The sequence below is a fragment of the Colobus angolensis genome, unplaced genomic scaffold, assembly GCF_000951035.1.
Source record: "Colobus angolensis palliatus isolate OR3802 unplaced genomic scaffold, Cang.pa_1.0 Scaffold7, whole genome shotgun sequence".
Lineage (NCBI taxonomy): Eukaryota > Metazoa > Chordata > Mammalia > Primates > Cercopithecidae > Colobus > Colobus angolensis.
Window position 1 is genome coordinate 2,536,533 of NW_012120709.1, and position 17,508 is coordinate 2,554,040.

General features: G+C 38.6%; 2 protein-coding genes across 2 annotated transcripts in view; one reads left to right on the forward strand and one right to left on the reverse strand.

The window, feature by feature from the left end:
* Positions 1-4,180, reverse strand: part of CCDC82 (coiled-coil domain containing 82) — a 33,710-nt gene extending 29,530 nt beyond the window's left edge. The window contains exon 1 of the mRNA XM_011926601.1: positions 4,147-4,180. The gene's annotated coding sequence lies outside the window, so the exon portion shown is untranslated. The remainder of the gene's footprint in view (positions 1-4,146) is intronic.
* Positions 4,181-4,294: 114 nt separating this feature from the next.
* On the forward strand, positions 4,295-7,856 carry JRKL (JRK-like). Its single transcript, XM_011926602.1, has 2 exons — positions 4,295-4,373; positions 4,774-7,856. Exon 2 carries the CDS (start codon positions 4,942-4,944, stop codon positions 6,514-6,516), a length of 1,575 nt encoding a protein of 524 aa, XP_011781992.1. The 5' UTR covers positions 4,295-4,373; positions 4,774-4,941; the 3' UTR covers positions 6,517-7,856.
* The last annotated feature ends 9,652 nt before the right edge of the window (positions 7,857-17,508 follow it).

Below are 17,508 nucleotides of genomic sequence, written 5' to 3' on the forward strand. Positions count from 1 at the left end.
GAGCATGGTATTGGGAAGGAAAACAAAAGCTCTATCATTTACAAAAGAATGAACTCCATTAAAATTATCACAAGTATATATTAAAAGAACAATTAGTGACAGGTAAGATAACTAGAAAATAAAGTAACATATGTACTTCTGTGGTTGTCAAGGAATAGAAATATGACCATGTAATGAGACTGACCTCATAATACATGTGTTAGAGGTACACATTGAACTGACAGCTATCCCCACCAAAGAAGTCACCTTATGAGGCTGATTATTCCAATATTTCCACCACAGCACAGAATATTCCTGGAGTCTTTCTACAAACCACACACTATAAAAAATCTAAAAATATGAAAATAATCATACTTCATTTTTTATCCCAAACAGTGACTTTAATACCCACTTAATTCACTTGTCTCGGTTATAAAGACCTGTTAGCAGCTTGCAGAAATGAAATTCAATTTAAGAAGATGAGAATTAACTATCATTAAAAACGTGTTCAAAAAACGTGCTGCAAATTCTGAAGGTAATTACAAAAATTCAATGCCAAAAATTTTTTGAGCAATGGGATGGTGTTTCTAGCTTTCCAAGAGGATTACTTTTTTCCTATAAATTGTGGAAGAGAGGATATAGCTCATTTAATTGTACAAATTCAGGTACGTTTATACGGCATTAACATTTTCTGTATAATGGTTAACACCTCATGTAAAACCAGAACGGGGCTGCCAAGATTATACAGCAGAAATTATAGGGTGTAGGATGAAATATAACTTTTATTTTTTTAAGAGATAGGTCTTGTTCTGTTGTCCAGGCTGGAGTGCAGTGGCATGATCATAGATTACTGCAGCCTTGAACTTCTGGGCTCAAGCGATCTTTCTGTTTCGATTTTTAAATTTTTTGTAGAGATGGAGGTCTCACTATGTCCTGATCTCCTGGCCTCAAGTGATCCTCCCACCTTGGCCTCAGTGCTGGGATTACAGGAATGAGCCACTGCCCAAAGTATAACCTTATGACAGTAACTGCTATAAAATAAAACCAACATTGTAATAGCAATCTAACAAATTCTGGTCAACTGGGCAGTCTGCTATTTGAAATTATCCTTGGGTTGCATCTTAAAAAAGATTTATATTAAAATCAGCAAAGATGAAAATTGTGTATAGTCAAAATAACCTTTAAAAAAAACCTCTATATTACTCTTAAAGTATGGTTTTGTGTACACTATACTGCGTTACAATATGTGCACCCAGTTTCTCCTCCAGGTTTTAAACAGCTTATTGTTTCTTTGGTTAAGCACCACATGAACTAGGCATCTTATATTTTTAAGCCATATAGTACAAAAAAGTATTTGTAAACACATAAATCTGCATAAGCTAAGTGCGCATATGTGCACATGTAGTATATCACATTGTAATAACAAAGTATGGTTTTCTCATAAACATGTTTGAATTGGGAAAAATAATGAAAAAAATTTACGAAAACAATGACAAATATGGTTGCAGTAGATACACTAAAGCAAATACGGACAGTAAAGAACATTAAAGTGAAAGATGATTTTTATTAGTACCCAAAAGCAAATTCATATACAGTAGATGATGATCTTACAAAACTATAACATGCCCAGAATGTCAGTTATTTATCATGAAACATGTGATTCCTATGACAATGGTGGAAATGATTAAGAATGTCACACTATTAAAAACTTATGACTGCACAGTTAAGCTATAAAAGAAACTTTAAGTTTTTAGTGCATTTTCACATTGATTTTTAAATCCTGACAATGATCTTAGAAGATAGCTATATTTATGTATAAATATCAAAGCCAAGGGCATACAATTTAAATGACTTACCAAAGATCATGCAGCTTGTTGGTGACAGAGCAGGGATTAGAAACCGGGTCTCTTGATTCCCCGTCCAGTGCCACACAATGACTGCTGCCAATATCATATTTGTACAAGGTAGTAAAAATTAAGCTTTTAAAAATCATTATTTTATCTCTCATGCTGTATTTTAGTTTCAGAAAAATAACGATTAAAATGTACAAACATGCTTTTAAAAAAAATTATGTAACTGAATTTTACTGCACATGAGTTTGACCAGAAACTTCTGGAAATTATTATCCCCTAGGCAAGAAAAGAATACAAAAGAGATGAGTATTTGCAGACTTCCCTCTATCTCTTATTAATAACACCAATCACAAAATTCAAAGGAGTCCCCAGTGAGCCCAAGTAAAATTTCGAAGGCAGTCTCTGATGAGAAAACTATTTTGGAAAACTGCAGAATTTGAACGCCCGATGCAGCATCTTTTATTTAAACAAAATAAATCAGGTTTCATTGGGCCAATTGCCAAATTGCCAGGGTCTCTCATATTTCAAAACGACCATTTATATCAGTAAGATCAAAAATTCTGTTACTGAAAAGGAAAGATAATTTGAATATGTTTGGCTCTTCTTTTTAAATCATAGGTAGCTTTACTATGTTAGCTGGGAAGGGAAGAATGATAACGAAGGGAAAAGGTGAGTGAACCTCGGAAGGGAATGTGAAGGAAAGCTAGTTTGATGGGTAAGATACCTCTTGGTCTTTACAACCTACTCAAAAAAGAATCCATGCAAATGAATGTTACTTCTGTATATGCTGAACATACACTTAATTTCCTGAAATGAGAATTTTATCGAGCTTCTGTAACGATACCTTACCTTTAAGCAAAGAGAAAAACAGAGACTCCAAACAGAAAGCATTAAATAAGTGAATGAAGACGATTAATACTATCACATCTTTGTGTTTCATGGTTAACATAAGATGCACATACATAGCTATGTTATCTGCCAAAGAATAGATATTAAAGGCAATAATCCATATTGCTTGTGTTCTTTCTCTAACACAGTACCTCTATAGCTAAAAGAAAGTACTTTGATGATGCCATTTGACTTTCTCATAAAAAATATACTTCCTTCTAAACTTTGAGGTTAATTCATACTCAAGAAAAGATTCATTCTAGAAATCACCTACTCGCTGTATAAACGATGCAGGTGGTAGTTAACACTTTAGAGATTTGAAAGGCAGTGGAACCCGAGGTCATTATTTGAAATTCCACCGGGAGGGATCCATTTTGTGTGTAAAACATCACTCGTCTTTGATGTTTTCTTTTATATGGCAGTTTGGAGAGCAAAGATTAATAAACCAAAAAATAATTATTGAGTATCTACCAAAATGCAAGGACCTGCTTGGAACTGTGCTGCCACCAGATCAAATAAACATGGTCTCTGCTCCCAAGGAGCTCACAATCTGATGAAATTACTAGGGACACCAAAAACAAGCCAGCATAATACATGATTTGAGGGCTACAGTGTATGACTACGATCAAGTTCTTATCACATTGTTATAAATAAATTTATCCTGGTTCCTCTATTGGCAGGAAAACAGGACAGCAGAATATGACAGAAATAGGATACGAAAAAATAAACATAAAGAGAGGAAAGCCTATTTCCTCCACTTAGAATCACAGCCCAACAGTCCACAATTTCGCAAAGTGGATCCTGCTGGAATGGTCTCCGGGATAACTATATTATTCATTAAAATCCGTTAACAATGGAAGTTAATCCAGCAGGAATGAGCGGTAGACAGAGGAATCGATCCTCTCAGGAATTAACACCCGGAAGGGTGATTTTCATGATTACAAACCTCTTTGGCGGGACGCAGGAACGCAGCGCCTGCTAGCCCACTAGTCCGTCACTGGGCTTCCAGGAGGGAGGAGCACAGTAGCCAGGAAACCATACCCTCAGGCCGAGCTTCGCGATGTTGTGCGCAGGACGATAGAAACCCCCAGACCCCAAAAGGGCTCTGCACCGAGAAAACAATTACAAGGGTCTGGAAAGGCCAGAAACCCGAGAAATCACCAACCGAGCTCCCCACATCAGTTTCAAGCACCTCCCCAAGGCGGAAATAACGGGCACCGCGCCCACTGAAGCTCAGCTGAGGAGTGCTAGAGGCGCAAAGGGCTGACGGGCGCGCTCCGACCCACCCAAAGAGCGCCCGCGAGAATTTTTCCTCTTGGCCCGCCAGGAGGCACGGCTTCCCCCGCCCCTCTAATAAACCATTAGCAGTGGGAGCTCAAGCAAGTCCCAGCCAGGAGACTGGTCCGCACACCACTGGCGCTCTCACCTTTCAAAGCGCCTCCGCCTCCGCCTCCGCCTCCCCCCCCGCCCCCGGCACCAGCACCTGGCAAGCGATGCTCCGCCCACTTCCGGGAACCAAGGGAAGTCCCGCCTCTGGGTGGGAGAGGGGCGGGGCCGAGCGGCGGGAGGGAGCGTCTTCCGGGAGCGTGGCTAGGGGCGGAGCGACTGCCGCGCGGTAGTCAGGGAGCTGTGCGGGTCCTGGTTGCAAGAGAGGTGGGGAGAGGGGCCTGGCGGGCTATGAGGGACTGGGAGGACTCCTGGCTAAAGCCGGCGCGGGAAACTGGGGCAGCGGGGCGGGAGGGTCCTGCTCCTGGGGAAGGAATCTAACATATCCGTCCTGAGGAAGGGTGCCAGTCCTTGACTCCTTGGCTCTTCCGCTCTCTGCCATAACTTTGGGGTGTGGCAGGGGTTAGTGACGGGCGGTTACCCGGGATCTAGACGTGCAGGAGGTTCGTGGCCACGATGGGGCTATAGTGTTTCTCGCGGCTGCTGGGGTAATAAAACACATGCCTTTAATCCGGATTATCCGCGGTGACATGGGGCCTCCGCTACTGCCCGTATAAGTTAAAGGCCTGTTCTCTCAAACTTCCTCCTCTTTCACCTTCTTCTGCAGTCTGTTTGCCAGCCAACCCCAGCCCGGGAGGGGATCAGGGCCACCAGGTTGCTGGTAAGGTTGAAAGACTGAGTGTGTTAAGACTGTTAAAAGTGAGCCTGTTTAAGAGAAGGAAGGATTTTGTGGATTGCTACTTTGTGAGTGTGGGGTGAGTTCCAGAACCTCGCTATGTCGGGGAAACGGAAGCGTGTGGTGTTGACTATTAAAGATAAGCTTGATATAATAAAGAAACTTGAAGACGGAGGTTCTTCCAAACAACTGGCAGTGATTTATGGAATTGGTGAAACAACAGTTCGGGATATAAGAAAAAATAAGGAAAAGATTATAACTTATGCAAGCAGTTCTGATTCCACAAGTCTTTTGGCCAAGAGGAAATCTATGAAGCCATCCATGTATGAGGAATTGGACAGGGCAATGCTGGAATGGTTCAACCAGCAAAGAGCAAAAGGGAATCCCATATCTGGACCAATTTGTGCAAAAAGGGCAGAGTTCTTCTTTTATGCCTTGGGAATGGATGGTGATTTTAACCCCTCTGCCGGCTGGCTAACTCGTTTTAAGCAGCGGCACAGCATTAGAGAGATTAACATTAGAAATGAAAGATTAAATGGAGATGAGACTGCAGTGGAAGATTTTTGTAACAACTTTCGAGATTTTATTGAACGAGAGAATTTACAGCCTGAGCAAATCTACAATGCAGATGAAACTGGACTCTTTTGGAAGTGCTTGCCTTCTAGGATTTCAGTAATCAAAGGTAAATGCACTGTCCCTGGGCACAAATCAATTGAAGAAAGAGTCACAATCATGTGTTGTGCCAATGCAACAGGTTTACACAAACTTAAACTTTGTGTTGTGGGGAAAGCAAAGAAACCTCGCTCCTTTAAATCAACTGACACCTTAAACCTGCCAGTCTCTTATTTCAGCCAAAAAGGTGCATGGATGGATCTTTCCATTTTCCGACAATGGTTTGATAAAATTTTTGTGCCGCAAGTTCGAGAGTATTTAAGATCAAAAGGCTTGCAGGAAAAGGCTGTGCTCTTGTTGGATAATTCACCAACACATCCAAATGAAAATGTCCTAAGGTCAGATGATGGCCAAATATTTGCTAAATATTTACCACCTAATGTGGCCTCATTGATTCAGCCTTCAGATCAGGGAGTCATAGCAACAATGAAGAGAAATTATCGTGCAGGTCTTCTCCAGAACAACTTGGAAGAAGGTAATGACCTGAAATCATTCTGGAAGAAGCTAACTCTGTTGGATGCGCTTTATGAAATAGCAATGGCATGGAACTTAGTAAAACCAGTTACCATTAGCAGAGCATGGAAGAAAATTCTCCCTATGATAGAGGAGAAAGAGAGCTTAGACTTTGATGATGAAGATATTTCTGTGGCTACTGTGGCTACCATTTTACAACACACCAAAGGATTGGAAAATGTGACTACTGAGAACCTTGAAAAATGGCTTGAAGTAGACAGTACTGAACCAGGCTATGAAGTGTTAACTGATAGCGAAATCATCAGAAGAGCACAAGGCCAGACAGATGAATCCAGTGAAAATGAGGAGGAAGAAATTGAACTAATTCCAGAGAAACATATTAATCATGCAGCTGCTCTTCAATGGACTGAAAATTTATTGGATTATCTAGAACAACAAGGTGATATGATTCTACCTGATAGACTGGTAATACGTAAACTTCGAGCCACCATCAGAAATAAACAGAAGATGACGAAGTCAAGTCAATAATGTCATTTCAATTTTACTCTTCTGCTCATTGTGTTTGTGACAAACTCTGCAATATGGCTTAATTTTCTTTGTGTTCTGAATTCTCAGACTTGGTCCTGTGAAATACAGGCACAAAATGTATCTGAAGTGGTTTGAGGATTATGTGTTTTCATCATCTGCGTCTTTTGTCCTTTTATTTGTACAGCTACCTGTCAGAAGATGATACCGAATAGATATAAATTACATGTACACATGTATTCACTTTTTAGAATATGCAATTATGCCTTCTGTAACAGTGGCATTCCCTAAATTTTCTAGTGAAAGTTAGAGATGACAGACTGAACACTTTTCTGAAATCTTTTGCTTGATTTATGAAGGCTGCCATAGTTATCTTTTCTTGTGTTAACCATCTTAAATGATGTTTTGTATGTTTTAATAGACTGACAGGATGAGAGATTTATATTATTGGATTTCAGGATGATTTATAATAATTCAAAAATGAAATTCAATAATGGGGAAATAATTATGAATTATAGAAATTATTTAGAAATCATGCCTCAGTTCTCTTACATTTGTGTGGTTTTCAAGAGGGGGAGATTATTCTGGGAAATAAAGTAAATATGGGAAGTGATTGCCAAATGAAAGGGAAACTATGGGAAAGCTGATCTATAAAGAGGCATTGTGATCATTTGTAGGAAACTGGGAAATAAAAATCTGAGGAACTTTAGGTTATTTATACAAAGGGAATAAATAGGCTGATTTTAATTTGGTAAGTTGATCTTTTTATGAATTTGGTAATAGTATAGGTTTATTATTTATTCATCTAATTTTATAATACAGGTTTTGTAATGTTACATGTGATGATATGAGCTCCCACCTTATATGGGGGAACATCTTGGGAATTTGAGATTTAATAAGATTTTTTTAGTTTTTTTTTTTTTTTTTAGTTTTTTTTACTGCATACTCACAAATGTTGTCTATCATTTGAAAAATATTGTCATATCTGGCCCTTTGATGAAAAAAGGAAATTACAATAATAAAGCTTTTATGATTTTAAGTAAGGGATATGTTTGTGTCCTATTTCATGAAGAAAGCAGAAATAATTACAGAAAGTGCCATACACTGAGGAATATTATTGTTTATTATTTTGATACATGTAAAAAGGGATTAATCTGCTAAAATGTAATCTAAATCAGAATTTCGATAATTTTTTTGGTAAACTATGTTTATTCAAGACATTGAAACTACTTTGCACATATTAATATTAATGTAACTTGTAATTAAAAGTAAAGTGTTTCCATGCCATTTCATGTTTTGACCAAACATTTTTAAAAAGTAAATTAGAATTGTTGTCTATTAGTCATTTTTTAAAGGTTTAACATTTTTTGTTAAAATACTGAACATTTTTTAGTGCTTTCTGTAGAATACTAATACTTCAAAAGTATTTTTAGTTTTCCATGATTTCTCTTATTTTCATGATAGGTATCTACATTTTTCAGAAGATATGTGATGAAAGTGTTTAAAAATTGGGTTTATTGCATGAATTTCCTCAGTGTAGAGTGGGAAAAACCATCAGAAGTTAACATACATATTGAATCAGATAATGACATGTTCTGTTGTAAACTAAACTGTATATAAAATAATTTTTCTAAAATGAAAATATGTACTACAAATCTTGGAATTTCTGTCTGGATTTGCACAGTTTTTAAACTTAATCGTGTCAGCCCAATGCAGCTGTTTCATTGCCATCTAGTGGTAAAACTAACATTGCTGTCAAGCTGTGTGATTTTAAACTTGAATCCCCAGTGAAAGGTTCACTGTTTTGTGGCCATGGGTGTGAATCTTGTGACTGTCTAGCCTGTAAGAGACTGCTCTTCTTTGGTTTACAGCTATTCTCTGAAATCTGCCAGCACTGGTACTCTAGCCCTGTTTTGGATCCTTCTATCCTTAATTATAAAGGCTGATCAGTAGTTGTAGCAGATGATGCCAAAAGCTATTTGGGTTCTGTATCTGCCCCCAAAGTTGTATATCCTTAACTCCTAATTCCTATTCTATCAGTGCCTTATGAGAGTCTGTGTTTGGCATTCTATTTATCCATTAAAAAATTTGCCATTGGCTCATATTCTCTCACCAGTTTCACTAATTTTTTTCTCATTGATATGACTTGACACAATACTCTCAGAAAGCCAATGACAGTGCAATGTTTCTTACACTTCCAGTAGTCAAGAATTTTGTGAGAGTAGATATACCTACACAAGATCATGTAGGAAATTATAATGTTGCTTTTTTTCCTGAGAGATTTGGGCTTTTTTGTGGTGGGGCCGTTGTAGAAAGTTGAATTCTTTGTCATGGTGAAATTCAGTAAATCAAAAATGTATTGAGTTTTACTATATGCTGAGGACTGCCAGCTGTGGTGGGTCTAGGAAAATATAAAAGAAAGGGAAGAGGTTGCTTTCCTTGAACATCTTGAAATCAAGGTGGAAAAACTATACATATTTGGAAAAAAAACCCAAAACCATCTGGCTCAATTGTAAGCTCATGTAAAAGAACCAACATAACAAGATGTGAACTATGTAAAAAAACCATCAAGATTTAGTTGCTTATTCATTTCTCCACTGATTTCTATTCTGTATACCCTTTACATTTTAAGCTATGCATTGGTTTTGATTTTTGCTGTCCCTGAGTGACTTCATCCATTTCCCTTACCTGCATGTGATCCAGTCACCCTGTCTGGCTCTATGATTTATATATTCAATTGATAAACAGGACTTAAGTCTAGAAGGGAAATTAAAATTGTTGCTTTGGTTCCTATCTATAGTGAACTTTCCATTAGCATCCTAATGTCAGAGCCACCTAGATGGGTTTTAAGAAGTTCAAATAATTATTTAACTCAGTGTCAAAAAATAGCTCAGCTACCTTGGTCTGAAGTAGCAAAATACATCATTATTATCTGTATCTGTTCTTAGCCTTTCCTAATGTATACACATGGCTTTTCTTCTCCCCATTTCCTCCAATGAGCAGTTGTAATGGTTTCTTTTTTTTTTTCTTTTTTTTCTTTTTCTCTTTTTTTGGTATCCTTATTGCTACTTAAGTAATAAAATTTAGTTTATTATTCAGCCTTACAAGATCGTCACTCAAATTCTTTAACTTCACTTAGATGTGTACTCTTAACTGTTCTTCCTATTTAAGTCCATGACAACCTTTCTTAGTAGTTAGTTTCAGGCAGTCCTGTGCAATTAGAAGTTGGGATGGAAGCCGCGGGACTTGGGGGCTCACGCCTGTGGTCCCAGCTCTTTGGGGGACTGAGGTGGGCGGATCACGAGGTCAGGAGATGCGGACCATCCTGGCTAACATGGTGAAACCTGTCTTTACTAAAAATACAAAAAAAAAGAGAAAAAAAAAGAAAATGGTCAGGCATGGTGGCAGACGCTTGTGGTCCCAGCCACTCGGGAGGCTGAGGCAAGAGAATGGTGTGAATCCAGTAGACGGAGCTTGCAGTGAGCTGAGATCATGCCGCTGCACTCCAGTTTGGGCGAGACTCCAGTGTGAGACTCCGTTTCAAAAAAAAAAAAAAAAAAAGAAGTTAGGGTGGAAGATTGACCAATAGCAGTTGCTTCCCCAGTGACACCTAATGTGAAAATGAGTGTCTGTAGTGCCTCAGATTCTATAAGAATTGCCATATTGTAAAGCGATTCTTGTGGTTGTGTCTCTTAATACTGGAATATGAGCATCTACAGATCAAAGGCCATGGGATCAATGTTTTGCAGAGTAGTATATATTCAATAGACATATACTTAAGAAACACTAATTGTATGCCTTGTCTAAGACATGTTCTAGGTCATGTATGGGATACATGGCTAAGACTATCTGCATTCAAGAGATTTACAACGGAAAAGAGGACACATATAAGAAAGGGAGAATGAGTTAAGTGTTACTGGAAGAATGCAAATGAAAGACTAATTCTGGTGAGTGGCATAAGGAGGTATAATAATTTTGATATGAGAAGTAGAGATGGTAACAACTGAGTTGGCCTTTGAAAATAATATTTTCATGATGTTTTGTAATTCTTAAGCTATTTTTGTAGACACTGGTTCAATGTCCAAGAGATCATCTAAAGGATACATTTGGTTGGAAAAGTAAACCTTAATTTAATCTTAGCTGCAGGGATAAATCCATTTGTTTAACTGAGAAGTCTTACTGAGGCTTTGCTTTTTCAGTCTTATTTCCTTCCTGCTGTTTGTAGTCAGGAGAAATTGTTTTTGAAACCTACAAAAGCCCCCAAATTTCTGGACTTTCTTTTTGGTATTTAACTGAATGCCAAAATAAAGATATGCTTTATTTTGCTTATAACTGATTAATTATTTTCTGAGCTCATTTCTTTCTTGTATTGTTTGCTAAACATAGCAAGGAGCAAGTAACATTAATTTTCTGGCTCTTTCCAGCCACTTCCTCTAGAGAAGGGCTTCTTAACTTCAGGGTTATCATGATGCAGATAACTCTCTGTTGTGGGGGGCTGTACTGGATATTAAAGGAATCTTAGCAACATCTCTTGTCTCTACCTTCCTCCCTACTCCAGTATGGCAACCAGAAATATCTCCAGGCATTGCCAGATGTCCCCTGGGGGGCAAAATTGTGCCTGTATGAGAATCACTGCTCTAGTATCACAAGCTTAGAGTCAGTGTGTTTTCCGAGTTATTGAAAGTAATATTTACAACATGTTTCTTACCACTATTCCATCTTTCCAGTGCCGGCTAGTTATATCCTTGATGGATATTTCCTACTTGCTAATATAATGCCACATATTTGATTATCACAACAGCACCCCACTTCAAGATACCTATTTCTCTGTTGATTTGGGTAACTGTAGCTGATGAAACCCCAAAATTTTAGAGGCTTAACACAATAAGTTGTTTATCTTTTTCTCTTAGTGGTCTTATGATATAAAGCTTTGTCAAAGCATGACTTTTTTCAAGTGATTCTTGGACCCAAATGCTTTCCATCTTGTGATTTCACATCTGCTAAACACTTAGAATCCTCTACATCCAGTTGGCAGTGGGGAAAAGAGAGAATACAGAGCGCACACTTGTTCCTTAATGCCCTTCTTTCAGAAGACATATACATTCTTTCAGTTCACTTTCTATTGGTGAAAACTAGTCACCTGGCCCTACCTTGACGTGGGATGGGGGTGGGATGGGGTGATGGGAATGATTCCCTAACGAGGCAGGTGCTTCACAATGACAACTTTATATAATTGAAAGGAAGGCACAAATGGTGTTGAATAATTAGCCCTTTCTGAAACAAAAATACGTACATTACAGCAGTTATTCTCATAGAACCATTCAGGGAGCTTTTATAAAGAATATCAATACATGAGTTTTACTCGCAGAGAATCTGATTTACTTGGTCTAAGGTGACTATGGTGTATCTTTTATTTATTTTTTTAAGTTCCCAGATATCTCTAATCATGCAACCGGAGTTGAGAGCCACAAGATTACCAATTTTCAGGGCAAACAAAGTAGATGTGGGAACAAGAGAATAATGGGTGTCTTTGATAGATCATGAAATCAAGACTATGTATAAAATAATAATGGGGAAACTAAGTGCTGATTTACTAATGTTTTTCCCCTTCAAAACCTATGTTCAAATTTAATTGCCAATCTGATGGTAGTGTAAGTTCTAAGTGATTAGGCCATGAGTGCTCCACTCTCGTGAATGAATTAACACTATTATAAAAAGGACTTTTGGGGGTGAGCACTCGCTCACTCTTCTATCTTCCACCATGTGATGACTCAGCAAGAGGGTCCTCACCAGATGTCAGGGCCTTAGTTTTGAACATCTCAGCCTCCAGAACTGTGATGAAGTAAATTTCTGTCCTTTATGAATTCCCCAGTCTCAGGTATTCTGTTATAGTAGCACAATGGACTAAGACAGAAATTGGTACCAAAGGAGTGGGGTGTTGCTATAACAAATATCTGAAAATGTGGAAGCAGCTTTTGAATGGTTTTGAAGTGACTTCTGGAAAAACCCTGTGTTGCCATGAATGGATCATTAAGGGCAATATGGGTAACAGCTCAGATGGAAATAAGGAATATCTTATTGGAAACTGGAGGACGAGCCATCTTTTTATGAAGTAGCAAAAAACTTGCCTGAATTGTGTCTATGTCCAAGGGCTTTATGGAAGGCAGAAATTAAGAGGGATGAACTAGGATATCTGGCAAAAGATTTCTAAGCAGCAAAATATTGAAAGGACTGTGAGGCTTCTCTTAAGCATACATGGTAAAATGCAAGAAGATAAATGATTTAATAATGGAATTTATAATCAAAAGGGAAGCAGAAGGTAGAGAACTGGAAAATCCCTAGCCTGGCAATGTAAAGAATGAAAAAGCACGTTTAGGAGAAAAAACCAAGGCTGTGCTCAAGGGACAGTTGCTAAAGAGATTAGTATGGGTAGAAGGAAGTCAGACACTATTAATCAAGACAATGCGATAATCACCCTAGGTGGCATTTCAAAGATCTTCAGGGCTGCCCCTCACATCACAGGCCCTGAGCTCTAGGACCTTGAGGGCAGAATAGTTTGAAGGGATTGGCTTGAGGCACCTTCCAGGAACTTACCACCCAGGGCTCCCTGGGCTCCCCTTTCCCTGCATTCTGGCTTACAGCAGCCTTTGGCTATCCCAGCTGTGGCTCAAGAACCCCAGGTTTGGCTTAAGCTGCCACTTTAGAGGGCACAAGTGGTAAAGCTTGGCAGTGTCCACGTAGTGCTAATTCTGCAGGCTCACAATGCAAGAGTTGTGGAGGCATGGCTTCCTCCACCTAGGTTTCCAAAGATGTCGTGGAGAGCTTTAGGGTGCAGGCAGAGACCACCAGCAAAGGGTTGTCACAGAGAGTCTCTACTAGGGTAATGCTTAATAGGGCTACGGGGGCAGTGTCATGCTTGAGATCCAGTAGAGCCACCAGGGTGTGGTACCAGGCTGGGAAAGCCACCGGCACCTGACTCCAATCTGTGAGAGCTGAACTTTGGGCTGTGTTTGGTTGGGGTGGGGCTGCCTTCAGCTTTGGGGGCCCATATCCACCCTAGTATGTCCAGTCAGGACATGGAGTCAAATATTTTTCTCAAGCCTTAAGATTTGATATTGTTTACCCTGTTGGGTTTCAGACTTACTTAGTGCCTGTAACTCCATTCTTCTTGCCTATTTCTCTTTTGCAGTGGGAATGTCTATCCTATGCCCGTTCCATCATCGTACTTTGGAAGCATATCATTTGTTTGATTTCACAGGCTCACAGCTGGATAGGAATTTACTTCAGGATAAATTGTACTTTGAGACTCACCCTTATCTGATTTAGCTGACATTTAGATGAGACTATGGACTTAGACTTTCTTTAAAGCTGATGCTGGAACAAGTTAGGACTTTTGGGGGTATTGGGATGGAACAAACATATTTTGTTTATGAGAAAGACATGCATTTTTGTGGGGCTAGAGACAGAACACTATGAATTAAATATTTGTTCCTTCTATAACTCGTGTTAAAATGTATAATAATTACCAATCTAATGGTGTTGGAAGGTGGGGCCTTTAAGAAGTAATTGGGCTATGAAAGCTCTACCCTAATGAATGGGTTAATGCTGTTATCAAAAGGGCTTTTTGGGAGTGGGCACTCTGTCACCTTTTCACCTTCTGCCCATGTGGTGACACAACAAGAGGGCCCTTGCCCTCTTAATTATGAACTTCTCAACCTCAAGAACTATGAGGAAAAACAAATTATAAATTACCCAGTCTCAAGTGTCCTGTTATAGCATCACAAATGGACTAAGACAAAATAAGCATGTGCATGTTTCTGTATATGCATTTGGTGTGTGTGTGTATGGAGGTCATGCAACTGTGGTATCAGAGGAAAGAACGTGGGACTCAACTATATTTGAGTCCCAGTTCTACCAGTTTTCATTTTGAGATTTTTCCATATGGTTCATTTTACAAGTACCTATTCTTGTTTCTTGTATACAATAATCTTATTTGATCGTACTAATTTTACTTATTTAAAAGTTATTTTTTGATTTCTGTATTATCCCTGTCCCTTCTCTACCATTTATTGAGTTTGTAGTCTTTCACAGAGTTGATACTCCAACATTTAGTAATTTTTGATTGTGCACTCCTAACTGCAATTGCTATACCATGAAAGACTACGGTCTTTGCTTCTACAGCACATATGGTGGGAAGTATAAAAACATCTGCTAAGGTTTGCTTGGAGCCACTTATAGGATAAGGAATGGATGTTATATCTTGCCAGATGGAAAACTTAGGATCTGGTCTTCTGTGCTTGGGTGCTCCCCATTTTTTTCTGACTTTTTACCAGCTACAAGAGGTATCCCCCTAATAATTACACCAAGCTCTGCTCCTTCCTGAATATAGACACCTTTTTTTTTTTTTTCTCTCATGCTTAGTCTGGAAGGTGGGGTTATGTGTCTGAATCTTTCTGCTAGGCCTCTAATTGGTCTTGTTTCCAGCTTTCACGACTTCCATATATGGAACACAATTTTCTTGCACACAGTTTATGGTCTTCTGAAAGTTTATCTACCTATTTTAAGGATGTCTGTATTTGCTTCTTTTAAAAAGTGTATGTATATATTTTATATCATTTATATAATTGATGTAAGATGAGAATGAAGTATCTGCTCTCTCAACCATTTATCTTGATATCAGAAGTCCTAGCCATGTATCTCAGGTGAATCTCTAAATTTTTTTGAGTCTCATCATCTCTATGGGGATACGAATAGTCAAAGCAATCCTAAGCAAAAAGAACAAAGCTGGAGGGATCGTAGTACCTGAACTTATACTACACGGCTACAATAACTAAAGCAACATGGTACTGGTACAAAAACAGACACATAGACCAATGGAACAGAATAGATAACCTAGAAATAAAGCCACACAGTTAAAACCATCTGATCTTCAACAAAGTCAACAATAACACACAACAGGGAAAGGACTCTTTTTATTCAATAAATGGTGCTAGGATAACTGGCTAGCCACATGAACAAAAATGAAACTGGACCCTTTTTCATATACCTTTTATCATATACAAACATTAACTGAAGATGGATTAAGGACTTAAATATAAGACCTAAAACTACAAAAATCCTACAAGAAAACCTAAGACATTCTGGACATTAGCTTTGGCAAGTAATTTATGACTAAGTCCCCAAAAGCAGTTGCAACAAAAACCAAAAATAGACAAATGGGACCTAATTAAACTAAAGAGCTTCTGCACAGCAAAATAAACTATCAATAGAATAAACAACCTACAGAATGAAAGAAAATATTCACAAACTGCATCTGACAAAGGTCTAATAACCAGAATCTATAAAAACCTTAAATAATTCAACAAGCAAAAAACAACCTCATTAAAAATGGGCAAAGGACATAAATAGACACCTCTCAAAAGAGGACATAACATGTGACCATCAAATATATGAAAAAATACTCAGTATCACTAATCATCAGAGAAATGCAAGTCAAAACCACGATGAAATACCATCTCGCACAAGTCAGAATAGCTCCTATTAAAAAGACAACAAAATAGCATGTTGATGAGGTTATGGAGAAAAGGAAATGCTTATACACTGTTGGTGGGAATGTAAATTAGTTCAGCCACTGTGGAAAGCAGTTTGGAAATTTCTCAGATAACTTAAAACAGAGCTACTGTTCAACCCAGCAATCCCATTACTGGGTATACAATGGAAAATAAATTGTTCTGCCATACAGACACATGCATTTATATGTTTATCTCAGCACTCTTTACAATAGCGAAGACATAGAATCAACCCAGATGCCCATCAATGGTGAACAGCATAAAGAAAATATAGTACATACATACACACCATAGAATACCTCACAGCCCCAACAGAGAACAAAATCATGTTCTTTGTAGCAACATGAATGCAGCTGGAGGCCATTATCCTAAGTAAATTAATACAGGAACAGAAAACCAAATACTGCACGTTCTCCCTTATAAGTGGGAGCTAAACATTGAGCACACATGGACATAAAGAGGGGGAACAATGGAGACTACTAGAGGAAGGAAGATAAGTTTGCGGTGAGGGTTCAAAAAGTACCTATTGAGTATTATGCTTGCCACCTGGGTTATGGGATCATTCATACACCAAGCATCGGTGACACACAATTTACCCATGCAACAAATCTACATATGTACCCCCAAGTCTAAAATAAAACTTGAAGAAAAATAGACAAATGATCTAAGTAAACATTTATCTAAAGAAGATATACTGATGGCAAGTAAGTCCATGAAGAGATGCCTGACATCATCATGGAAATGCAAATCAAAACCACAATGAGGTATCACTTCACACCCACTAGAATAACTAGAATCAAAAAGTCAGATAATGACAAATGTTGCCAAGGATGTGGAGGAATTTGAGCCTTCATAAACTGCTGGTGGCAATGTAAAATAGTGCAGCCACTTTGGAAAACAGCCTGGCAGTTCCTCAAATGATAAACATAAAGTCACCATAGAACCCAGCGATTTTACTCCTAGGTATATACCCAAGAAAAATGAAAACATATATCCACATAGAAACTTATACATGAATGTTTATAGTGGTATTATCATAACAGCCAAAAGGTGGAAACCACTGAAATGTTCACCTGTGAACAAATGAATTAACAAAATATGGTATATTTATGCAATGTAATGTTTTTTGGCCATTAAAAAAGGAATGAAGGCCGGGCGCGGTGGCTCAAGCCTGTAATCCCAGCACTTTGGGAGGCCGAGACGGGCGGATCACGAGGTCAGGAGATCGAGACCATCCTGGCTAACACAGTGAAACCCCATCTCTACTAAAAATACAAAAACTAGCCGGGCGAGGTGGCAGGCGCCTGTAGTCCCAGCTACTCGGGAGGCTGAGGCAGGAGAATGGCGGAAACCCGGGAGGCGGAGCTTGCAGTGAGCTGAGATCCGGCCACTACACTCCAGCCTGGGCAAAAGAGTGAGAGTCCAT